The sequence below is a fragment of the Pyrgilauda ruficollis genome, unplaced genomic scaffold (genome assembly GCF_017590135.1).
Source record: "Pyrgilauda ruficollis isolate IOZ18807 unplaced genomic scaffold, ASM1759013v1 scaffold54, whole genome shotgun sequence".
Lineage (NCBI taxonomy): Eukaryota > Metazoa > Chordata > Aves > Passeriformes > Passeridae > Pyrgilauda > Pyrgilauda ruficollis.
Window position 1 is genome coordinate 5,332,808 of NW_024527044.1, and position 12,733 is coordinate 5,345,540.

Consider the following 12,733-nt stretch of genomic DNA (forward strand, 5'->3'; position numbering starts at 1 on the left):
ACTGAATTGACCAAAATATTTTTTCACAGTCCTCCTTCAGATTCCTTGCAAGTCAAACCAATTCTGTCCCGCACCAGCTTGTGGCTTCTGCACCTCCCTGAGACCCACCACAGCCTCCTGTCCTCCCCACCTCTATGTACCTGTCACCAACACAGGAACACAAGAGACCCTCAGAAATAAAAATCAGTGCTATATTCTGGCAGACGAAGTTATAGCAAAGTTGTAGCTAGTTAAAAAGAGCGGAAAATAAAGTTAGACAAATTCAGTCTGGTAATAAGACCCAAATTTCAAAGTGAGGTTAATTAGCATCTGTAACCAAAGGCAGTGGTGCGTTTTGCTTCCCTGGAAATTTTTCAGTGAAGTTCAGCTGAGTGTTTGGTCTTTCTTTTTTTCCCAAAGGTTGCCCTCAAGTTCAAATGAGAGCTAATTCGGAGAAATCTTACACCTGAGTTCAAAGCAGATGTTCACATGGGCTTCACTGTACAATAATCAATGAATTTATATATCCGTGGAGATCTGCTTATGTCAAATTATTCTTCCCTGTGCCTCATAGATGAAGCTTCACCATTGCTAAAAATCCTCACATTCCACAAAAACTCCTTGGACACAGCAGCACCTTCAAGCACCATGTGGGTACCGGGTTGGGTTCTCCCTGAGGGGCCACTCCACCACCCGCACACTGCTCCTGCAGACATGGGGAAACTGTCCCAAGCTCAGGAAGGCATCTCCTGCTTTTTGATCCCTTCCCTCACTCTTTTGAGTCAGTCTGAAAGCAAACATTAAGAGATTTCCAGATTAGTGTCCCTAAATACACTCCCTTTACGCATATGAAATAGTTCCTTCTCCCTTAATAATATCCTTCGTGGCCCATGTGAAGGTGTGCTCCCTCATTTTATCTCATCCATCTTCGTCTTCTTCACTGCCTACATTGTTTGCTTTTGTACAACCACAGAAAAGCTGAGCCACTTGCATGGCTCTAGCCTTTCCTTTTGTACCAATATCAGCCCAGTATCACCAGTATCAAAGCTCTTTGAAATATGACAGCCAAGCTGGCAGGACACCAGGTTCTTTTCTGCTAAAACATTCATCAAGAGAGGAAGAGATTTGGTCATGAGTAAAATGGGGCCAACAACCATTACTAAACCACTTCAAAAAGGTGTTTTTGAAGCTCTGCTGGGATCTAACACTTCCTTGCTGACCAAATTCAGTGTGGTCAAATTCTGAATGGCCAGAAATGAGAGGAAATTTCAGTGAAAACCAAGGCAGCTCCAGCTATTTCTACCAGCAGCAGTTTTTACCTCTTGAATTGTACTTTTTAGTGTAAAATTTCCAGAATTTAAACCATTCAGATTCTGAAGGACATATGATACTTCTTTACCTTACCTTCTACCAAACACAGTCACAGTCTGAGAAGGACCAAATTCTCCAGCATTTTATGGAACCATTTAGTAAATTCATATTGGCCAATTAATCAAACCCAATTCAATGCAACAAAGACACAAGGCCACAAAGACTTAAGGACAACACAATAGAATCACAGAATGGTTTAGTTTGGAAAGGGCCTTTTAAAAGTCACCTAGTCCAATCCTCCTGCCATGGGCAGCAGCATTTTCAACTAGATCAGGTTGCTCAGAGTTCCATTGAACCTGGCCTTGAATGTTTCCAGAGATGGGTCATCCACCACCTCTCTGGGCAGCCTGTGTCAGTATTTTGCCATCCTCACAGCGATGACTTCTTCATGTCTGACCTAAATCAACTCTTTCAGTTTAAAGCCATTCCCCCCTTGCACTGTCACTCTATGCTCTTGTCAGAAGTCTCTCCCCAGCTTCCTTGTGGGCTTGTGAGGAGAGGGGGGTAAATAAGTGGACCTGACCACCCTGCATGCACCACAGAGCTTCACACATGAAGATCCATTTCCTCTCCACATCAGCACACATGTGAGCCTGCCTCAGCTGCCATCGCTGGCTCCATCCTAGGTAGAAAATTAACAGCAATTCCACAAAGGGAAGGGGGAAATCATCAAACGCCTTTGCAGAAGGATGAAACAAAGAGCTCTATCCCACAGCCTTCCTGTTAGAGGCTTATTGACTTTATTGGGAACACACATCTAGGTAGTGGCTCAGGATCTGTCCCTTTGGAAGTCTGGAATTGAGGACCCGGTTGCCCCACTAACAATTAGCATTCTGTTTACAAAACCCAGCAGAGTCAGTAAGAATAATCATTACAAAACATGCTCAGACTGTGATTCCGGTTTAAGTTAATATAATTTTAATGAGTTCTTCAGAAAAAGCCTGGCACTTATGGAAAATTTCCTTAATTAATATCAGACCCTAAATTAGTAATAAAAAAAAAGCCCTGAATATCATTTGGTCTCAAGCTGGAACTAAAGTATGTTTTGGCATCATTACTAACTGTTAGCAGCAAGTTCTGGAAACAGATGCAAATCTTGATATGTGTCCTAAATATAAAACACATTGCAAAAAAAGCTCAGATAAAAATATATCTATACATCCACATATATTTGAGTGTGCTATTTCCTGCCTGTATCAGCAACAAATTTATTCCATTTCAAAACATTCCACTTGTTTCTTTTTAGTACTTTCTAAAATCCCTTATTTCAGGAGTAAAACTCCTTCCCTCTGCCTTCATTTTTCCTGTTTATTTCCTCTCCCAACAGCCGTTTTAAGTAAATGAAAAGGGTTTAAAGACACGCATTGTAACATTCAAACATCTGAAAATCAGCCCACTTGTTTTACCGCCTAAATATGGGCATAGGTGCCTAATTTGAGGCCACCCACGCTACAAAAATTTGAGGTAGGGATCATGCAATGCATCTTCTGGACAATTACTCCAATGAGAGATTCAGCCCAGTGGAGAGGCTGCTACTGAAAGCCCACAGATGAGTGCCAAAGTGCTGAGATTCCCAGGTGGCACCAAGTGGGCAGGAGACTAAAAATGGAAAACCTGCGGTAAACAAAATAAATAGAACCACTGAAAAATAATGAAAAAAAAAAAAAGAAAAAGGAAGGCGAGTTACAAGTTTAGGGAAGGCAGCAAAATGAACGGGTTGTTTCTGAAGACCTGAGTTCCCCAAGTTCTTTACTCAGTTTCACCTTGCAGGGAAAGCATTGAACATTAGCAAGGCAACATGGAGACAGAGACAACCTTGAGTCTTTCGGCTTCCATTTAATTAAAAAAAAAAAAAAAAAAAAAAAAAAAAAGAAGAAGACAGAGTGAAAATTGTTACAGTCACCAAGAAAAACATCCCAGCATAGCAAGCTCACCAGAAACCAAGCTGGCTTCTTGGCTTTGCCAAGAGCCTGAGACAATATTGCTGAAGCGTGAACTGCTCATTCATTGCAGGGGCTGCTCACACCAGGGCCATGCTGGCAATAGCCATGGCATTAACTGTTTCTCTGCTTCCCACAGCACATAAAGAAGAAAAGAATTGTATTTTGGAGACAGCACTTAGTGCCTTCCGTTATAAAAGGTCCCGTCCTGACATTTCCTTATTGCCCACAACATTTAATCAAGTTAGCAGGAATTAAGGGATGAAAGCACAGCTACTTCCATGGCCACAGTTTCTACTTAGTTGCAGTAAAGTTTTCTGAGCTCCTTAGGAGAAGACAAACAACATTTATTTCTAAAAGTTGATTCAAAGACCAAATTCCCCACAAAAGGAAAAATCCAGTTAAAAAAAATCATGTGAGTACATGACACTAGCAAAATCCAACGTAATTCACACACAGGGTGAGAAACCCAAGACAACAACCAGTACAGGACCCCAAGAAAAAAAAACCCATCACAGTCAGCCTCTTTCTCATTGACATACAAATACTAAATCCAGAGGTTCAGCTGGAGTTGCTTCCATTCCATGTGGTTTTTTTATGATATGATTTTTAGACTAACAAGAATGAAAATTAAATTGTGTAAAAAAACAGTATTGTCCCTGATTAAGGCATGGCTGGCATTGCCAGCCATCAGTGAGTTGGGAGAACAGGAAGGTTTCTTAAATTTCAGTTTGAGATGAGGGTCCAGGATGGCCCGAAACATTGTGGTGATTTATCTACAGAGCGAGATGAATTAATGGGAAAGTTTGGCTATACACAAACTAGCAAACAGGGTCAGGGCACATTCCCTGGCTCTAAATCTAGTCAGGATGGTCTGGCCACAGATGTAATGTTAAATCCTGACTTCATAATGGGGTGGCTGACTCTGAGCTGCCCACAGGAGCAGGTTCGGGACTCTGCTCATTTCCAAACCACAGCTGGGACCTGTTTGCAACCATGCTGGCCAACCCCACTCAACACCAGCCTTGCTGACAGCTTAACAGTACTGGTATTTAACAGTCCAGCCCTACCACTGTGTAATTTATTGGTGAAGATACCATTTTCTGGCCATTTTAGTTCAGAGGGATGGGTCTGCAAACTTCTTTTATTTAGGGCCTGATCCCAGCATGTCCCTCATCTAACTCAGCATGCCCCTGCTCAATGACACAGTAAATATAAAGACAGCAAAGTCCACCCTGCATCCTGTGGGGAATCCAGCTAGTGGGACCGCAATTTCTAGGCATAGTGGAAAGGTCCAGCCCAGGCCTGAAAAAGGCGGGTTTGGTAATTTGTCCTGCTATTTAGATTCAGTTTTAATTTTCTCATTTGTCATATGGAACCTCTCAAACACAGACAGGATCTTCCACAGTCAGCAGTGAACATGTCTGTGGTACACCTGTAGTACAGGTCCTCCAGCATCTGAAGATCTTGACCCTGCAAGTCTGTCTCAATGGTGAAGCAAAAAATAAGAGACTTGTGTTTAGACAGAAGGGTGAGTAGGTCCAGGAAAAGTGTAGGGGAAGAAGTCTCCTCACCTTCCCCTTCTCAGGATCCTCAACAAAATTAAAATCAAGCTCAAAGCCTTAAACAGTGGAGCAGGTTGAGGTCAGGGTGAGGTAGGGTTAAACCAGGACTAGAGTGTAATTAGGCTGTGATATGGATATGTTTATGGGACAGTTAAACTGTCTCTTAAATCACCTCAGCAAAGGCAGACTATCAGATCATACGTGCCTGTACTTGAACTACTCACCTAGGCTCGCTTCAGAGACAAACAGGCTCTTCCCAGGCACTGCCAGGGACCAGCACAGATCACCTGCAGACCAGTCAAGTCCTGAAAATGCCAGATTGTCCCCACTGATTCAAAAGGGAGTTGGGGGTGAGTGTCTCAGGAATGGATGTCTGCCCTGGGGACGTCTATACCCATCCCTCCTTCACCTGCCTGGGAGCAGCCCTCTTTTGACTGCAAGAACAACCCGACCTGTACTCCCTGCTCTGAACCTTCCATGTGGGGAGGACTTGCTGGATCAGCCCCAAAGTGTTATGTAAAATGGCTGTGATGTGTATATTTATATGAATCATATACATTAATTACATAATAGTCACCCATGCTCCCCATCCCACATGCACTTTGGTTATGCATAGGACACAAAGACTGAGTGCATTCACTATGAATCATGCAATAAGACTACATCCCTCAGGCAAACTCTCTCTAAAATGACCCTTTTCTTATATTCCCATGGCTTCCACTACAATATTATTTAATTAAGAATATTACTATGCTGGGCCACCAACTTTCACTGTCTTCTGGGGAAGTCTGAACAGACAGACATTTTTAAAAAATATGGGGAATCCTGCTCTTTTTATGATTGGAACCTTAAGGTAAGGCAATTTCATGGCCTCATTAACTTGTTTCTTTATTTGTTCTTGATATGAACATGAAACTTCTGGACCACAAAAATCATTGGTTCAAAAGTTGCATGAGTAATGCCAGATAATCTTTTTTATGCTTTGCTTTTCAGCTAATGCTGTTGAATACTGCCCAGATACCTGGGATATATAATTGATTAGTTGTAGGTGCAAACAGAGCACTGACCTCCAGTTGGAGAATATAGAAGATGAGCACTTGCATTTTGGCAGCCATGGGCACACATGTGCACGTGCCTGCAGCATGCATGCAAACCTGCCAGTAGTGCAAAGAAATCATCTGAGACACTGACACGACCAGTTCAGCTGCATTGCAGCAGCTGCCTGAGGAGCTCCTCGGGGTTGCAGCTTGCTGCCCTTTTCTCCTCTCCCATGGGATGAGGAACTGCATGCATTGCTATGGCAGTGTCCCACCACATCCTGTCCTGCAGCCTCAAACCTCTTCTGACACTCAGCCTAATCTAGGGTTGAAACACAGGAAACCTCATCACCAAAATTAATGGAATCCTTACAGTTGGAAAACACCATTGTGTCAAACCCAGCATCACCATGTTCAACATTAAACCATGTCCCTAAGGGCCACAGCCATGTGCCTTTTGAACACTTCCAAGGATTGTGACTCCACCACTGCCTTGGGCAGCCTGTTCCAATGCCTTACCACTATTTCAGTAAAGAATTTTTTTCCTAATATCCAATCTAAATCTCCTCTGGTGCAACTTGAGGCATTTCCCTTCCTCCTATCACTTGCTACTTGGGAGCAGAGCCCAGTCCCACCTGGCTGTCTCCTCCTGTCAGGGAGTTGTAGAGAGTGAGAAGGTCCCCCCTGAGCTTCCTTTACCCCAGACTGTGCCCCCTTCCCAGCTCCCTCAGCTGCTCCTCATCAGACCTGTGCTCCAGACCCTTCACCAGCTCTGTTCCCTTCTCTGGACATGCTCCAGCCCCTCAATGTCTTTCTTGTTATGAGGGTCCCGAAAATGAGCAGAGGATTCAATGTGTGGCTCACCAGTGCCCAGCACAGGGAGATGGTCCGTGTCCTGGTCCTGCTGCCACGCCACTGCTGATACAGGCCAGGTGCCTTTGGCCTTTTTGTCCACCTGGGCACACTGCTGGCTCATGTATCCATCCCAAGATGGGGAACAGCACCACCACTTTGGCCATAGGATGAGTGTGGTTTTGGTCAAAGGAAAATGATTAAAAGTAGCTCCTGAGGGCTGCCACTGACAATAAAACCAGGAGCCACTTGTGATTTATTGGATGTTAATATTTTCAACATCTGGGTGAGAACAACTTTAGCAGATGTCCAGGTAAAGCCATGGAGGCTCGTGGAAAGGCTGGGTGATATGAAATTTGGGCAGATAGGAAGCTCTGTGCCTGTAGGTGTGACAGCCAAGGCTAAGGGGGAGGTTTTACTCATTTTTCCTCCTGCATGATGTTAAGCAACAGGCAGTAAATATGGCATTCATTAAAATGACCTTGTATACTTTTAACAGCCTCGATAATCAGATTTCTGCCACTGTATCGGAAAGTGACTTTTTTATTCAAGGCCTTATAAAACTCTAATTTCTCCCTCATGTTTTAAAAATGCCTGCAGTTTTCTAAGGAATTTAGTGTTTCTTTGCAGTAATTTTCTACCCTCTTCAAAGTTCTGTTCTCTTCCTAAATATGCATTAAGTAACTGAGTGGTGATTTGCATTTCTTTCAGTATGAGGGATAAACTTCTTGCTTTAAGGGGCACCTTAAAACTTGCGTTTCTTTCTCTCTTTAGATATAGGAGGTGTTGGATGCTGCCCTCCCTCCCTGTGGCACTGCCAGTGAAACCCTTGAGAGGCACTGTCAGGTTTGCAGCTGAGTCTGCAATGTGCCTGCTTGCATCCTGAGCATCTGAGTGAGTCCTTCAGCCAGGAATGCCTCTCTCTAGTTCTGAGTAGGGCATTTCTATTCTGAATTTCCATTTCTGTCAGCAAACACTGCACACAACCTCTGGCACTTGTGGAAGATCAAAGTCTCCTTTTTGACTCTTGAATCTAACTGGAAGCAAGATCCCCACACTGGGAAATGGTCAGGGCATTGCGGAGGCATCGCTCGAGCCCTAGAAAGATGAAGGACAAGAAGCGCGAAGGCAACTGGCCAGAGCACGGCAAGAAAGTTCAGTCCACGGCCACACAACGTACACAGCCAGGTCTTTTAGTCACTCTCTGCCTGTGCCCACATGCCAGGCGCTCACGTCTGAATACACACAGACAAGCAAGGGCTGCAGGGCAAGCATGCGGCGTGCAGCTGCCAGGTCCCAGCCGAGCCTCTCCTGCAGGTATTGCCGCGGGCACGATTGCAAAAATAACCCATTCGACAACACAGACCATCAGGAGGCTCTGACTCAAAGGGAACCTGTTTCGGGCCAAACAAAGCATTTCCTCAGCATCAAGCCGATCGAGTTTTTTGACCCAAGTCATGGTATTTCATGGAGAGCCCGCAGGAACCTGCTCCAAAACCCTCCAGCCCTCGGCCCACATGGAGATCTTTGGCATCTCTGTGCAGGGAGAGTGCACTAGGGCTGCAGAGGGGTTTGCAGCTGGCTGTTTGAGAAACAAAGCTTCCCTCCTCCAAGATGAAAGAAATCAAGGAGTCTATGCTAATCAAATCCTCCACGCCTGCTGGCTGCAGTTCAGCTTGTCAGGGATGCAGCTCAGTGGAGTGATCAGCATTTCCAGTGCTATGAGCTTGGTGGAAGGGGAAAACACAACAGCAAGAAATTCACCTGGCTAGGAATCAAACAGGTGTATGGCAGCAGCATCCAAGATTATAATAATATCTTGCAAACATGCAAAAAATAGATGTAATAAGACTGATTCTTTGGTTTTCATTAATGAATCATAAAGGCTCTCTTTACATTACACATGCTTTTTTGGCATACGCTGCTAATATTTCCACACTTGCAAGGTTGGAGTTTTAAGACTGAGCCTCCCTCCCCTAAGGTTCCTAATTTTTGGCAAGAGGTACAAGGTGACTGTGTGCCATGACAGGCTCTTTCTTACTTTGGGGCAATCAGATTACTTTACACAGATGGTTTTATCACTGAGACCATTAAAGGTGAATTGTGCAATATATAAATGTGCATTTGTTTGGTAAAAAATGTCTCAGTTCCTCACTACTGTTTTCTATGTTCCTAAATGTATTTCCTCTCTCCTGCATCATTCCAAAGCACAATTTGTCCAATCTTTACCTTTAAGTGACTCAGCTTGTTTCTGATAGGCTTCTTGAGTACATATTAACTAAGGAAACAGTCTTTCTTGAGTTACTGGATTGAAATACAGGAGAATGAACCTCAGCCAAAACTACTGAAGAAATAAAGGCACGTATCTGTCAGGATGCCTAACAACACACATACCACAAAGGTAAAGCACCAAAAAATAGAGAGCATAACAATTACTTCAAAACACAGAATCACAGAATGGATGGGTTGGAAGGGACCTTAAGATCATCTTGTTCCAACCCCCCTGCCATGTGCAGGGACACCTTCTACTAGACCAAGTTGCTCCAAGCCCCATCCAACCTGGCCTTGAACACTTCCAGGGATGGGGCAGCCCCAGCTTTTCTGGAAAACCTGTGCCAGTACCTAATTACATGCAAGTAAACATCCTTTTGTAGGGGAAATAAGGAAAAAAAAAAAAAAAAAAAAAAAGAGAGAGCATTTGTTCAAAGAATCAGGTTCACAATTTAAAAATAATCTGATCCAAAATGGACCTAAAGTTATTCGAGAGAGACATGCTCAGAGCAACATAGCAGCTCTTCCACATTGGAAAAAAAAAAAGGGATTTTGAATCCTGCCTGCCATGCAGGAACCCTGGTACCACTGCTGAGGTTTGCTCTCCTTGCCAAGTTTTGTCTGAGGCCACGGAGGCAGCCGCTGCCAGTCCTGTTCCTCCCTGCATAATTGTTTTAGGCAAAACAGAGTCTTTACCTGAGAGGCGTCTGGGCACATCGGTAATGGCTGGAAGTCCCGTGCCTCGAGTGGAGGACAGGGGAGTTGTGGAGTGAATGGACGGTGAAGTCATCTGGCTCAAGTAGGATGGGTAAGACTGGTCATAGGACCATGGCGGGGATGACTGCGCCTGCCTGGGGTCTAGGGGGAAAATAAAAACAAACAAAACAAAAAAAAAAAGAGAAATTTTTTTTTTAAAAGGAAGAAAAATTTTAGGGTATCAACAGCCTAATTGAAAGAAGTGGGATTACTGAACATACACACATCAGTACTATGAAGACTTAGAATGTAATGAAACACAACTTGCTCCTCAACACTCAGCCCTTTCAAGTCTTGGTCTGTGCTCTTCCCTCCCCAGAACAATCTCTGTGGGAAATGAACAGACCAGAGAGCAGAGTTTTAAAAGGTCTAGAAGCTGGGATGCAAATTCCCGATGTCTCTCTTCCAACATGTTATACCAAGAGTTGCCAGTCCTCCAGGAATCAGAAAGAGAAGCAGAAAACAAGAATGAGCCCCAGGTCTGATCTTAGGAAGTGGACTTCATGGAATCATGGAGTCATTACAGTTGGAAAAGACCTCTAAGACCACTGAGTCCAGCACTGCCAGGTCCACCGCTAAACCATGTCCCTAAGCATCACAGCTACAAGTTTTTTTAACACTTTCAGTGATGGTGACTCCACCACTTTCCTGGGCAGCCTGTTCCAAAGCCTGAGCAACCTTTGAGTGAAGAAAATTTTTATAAAATTCAATCTAAATCTCCCCTGGCACAACCTAAGGCCGTTTCCTTCAGAGGTGGGCAGACTCCACAGTCAGCACTTGGCAAACCTGTCAAGCTGTTATCCAGTTCAAACATCACACAATATGTTTTCAGTGCTGAAAAGTGTTTTCAGTGCTCCTTTCTACCCAAGGAGAAAAATGTCATTAATCTTATCAGCATTCATAAAAAAAAATGTCACATTTGGATGCTGGCCCAATTACTTACAGTACCTTCAATTACAAAATATGAAACCAAATGGTTTGGGATGACTATTGGAAGATAATGATACCTGCTGATATATTTGCAACAGCTCACTATGGAGGAAATTATCTTTAGGATAAACAAAGATCAATTTTTGCTGAAGCATTGGTAGAAGGAGACCTAGTCTTACTCACTTTGTATTTATAAATGATTTGCTCTCAATATCTGATTATATCTGTCAATATCTGATTATAAAGATATCACTGAATATAAAGATTATAAAGATTATAAAGATATCACTGAATACCTCATAACTGATGCTTTTTATTTCCTTACATCGACAAAACCGAAGCACTTTCAACTCCAAAGTTTGTTTGGGGCACTGCATAATAAACAGAAAACTATCTCTGGACTAGCTCACAAAAATTGTAGCACATCCCTTCAAATCCTGCCCTCTATTTTCAGGGAAGCACATCAAGTATACTCGATTTGGAGAACCTGCTCTATCAGAACACTGTGCTAAAGCTCTGCTTTGCAGACAGCAATGTGACAGCCACATGGCATAAGCAAAGGCTCTTTTTCAGGAAATTCAACTTTTTTTTTTCTTTTTTTAACTCCTTTCCCTGCTCTTCCACACAGCAAAACCTTGTAGTTTCAGCTACTTCTTGTTTATTATTTCTCTTCAGACATGATTTGTTTGAAGAAATGTCTGGAAAGCAGATACTTCCTTGAAGCAAAAAACTATATAGATATATATATTAAAAAAAACACCTTCCAATTTAATTTTAAGAGGATTTTCCTGGAGTTTGCCATTTATATTAGAGGTGAGTAATATAAATGGTTAACATAAACTTCTCAGAAATCTGAAGGACACTTGATCATTAAATGTAATGAACTTCTTTGTTTTAACAATTTCAAGGCCAGGGTTGTATAGATTGGCATAGGTTCAAATCTGACTGACTGCTCATTGTTACATCTGATATTGACATATTTCTCTGCCTCATTCCACTACGATAATTCACCATACAGTCAATGGTAAATGATCTTTGAATGGGAACAGAAAGCCTAAGCTTGCTGGAAAAACAATCTTAAAATTAATGGTGTGTTAGGAGCACAATCTCAAATCCAAGATCCTTCAAACTCCAAGACCTTTTCAATCTCTGAGTCTGAATTGAAAACAGGGCCCCTAAACTTTTTGGTTTACATCAGCTTCAATGCTAGGAGGAAATAACACAGCAGGTAAAGGCCGGGAAAAAAGTGATAGTAGAGGATGTTTTTACATCATTTTGGTCTAAGATGGTGGAAAGCTCAGAAAAAGAGGCACCTTTCTGGAGGCTCATGCCACTCCTGGTAGTGTAATCCTCATGGCACAAGAACTTCTTGAGCATCTCTGGCACTCTCATCACTTTGAACACCCATGCTAGACTTGGTTTTATACTTAACACCCTTAATCTAGCAACTGTGAATGTCTGTGTGGACACAAGAATGGCAAATAGCAAAAAGTGGTCTTTGAAGGCACATGTGGTATTTCAAAACAGTATCACATACTGCACTGTCAGAAGCAGGATTTAGGGCTGGATGGACCACCACTTGACCCCAAAACATATCATATATTCTTTCAACATCTACCTAAATACATAAGTCTTCCCAGGGAATAGGAAATAATGAAGAGGAAAATCTTTAACCAAATTGAACATTAGATGATTCATCAGAGCTCAGTGACTGAGGAGGGGGTCACAGTACCTCAGGCCAGAGGGTTACTGCGATTCCTCCACACCAAGGCATGGCTGAGGTCATGGTCGAGGCAGGGTGGGAAATATTACCCTGGGGATGACTGATTCAAGGTATCTGTGACCCGTTAGGAAACCAGAAAGTGAAAATACAAGTTTCACCAGATCCCAGAGCAAATGCCCTAAAGCCAGCCCTTGCTGCCTGATGGCAGTCAAGGTTTGCATGGACGTGAGAGAACAGAGTGGTGAAACCCTGTCGCCTTGCCAAGTCAAAGGTGACCTGTGAGCCCACAGGGCAAACATCACTGCTCAG

The 12,733-nt window shown here is 43.1% G+C and overlaps 1 protein-coding gene across 5 annotated transcripts in view; it reads right to left on the minus strand.

The window, feature by feature from the left end:
- Positions 1 to 12,733, minus strand: part of RUNX2 (RUNX family transcription factor 2) — a 150,512-nt gene that overhangs the window by 16,202 nt on the left and 121,577 nt on the right. For 2 of the 5 annotated variants that reach the window (XM_041480940.1, XM_041480942.1), the window contains exon 6: positions 9,712 to 9,873. The exons of 2 other annotated variants lie outside the window; for them this stretch is intronic. In XM_041480940.1, the coding sequence (XP_041336874.1) occupies positions 9,712 to 9,873 (162 nt within the window). Of the gene's footprint in view, positions 1 to 3,588; positions 3,608 to 9,711; positions 9,874 to 12,733 lie in introns of all 5 variants that reach the window. One more of the 5 variants, XM_041480941.1, reaches the window with a different exon arrangement.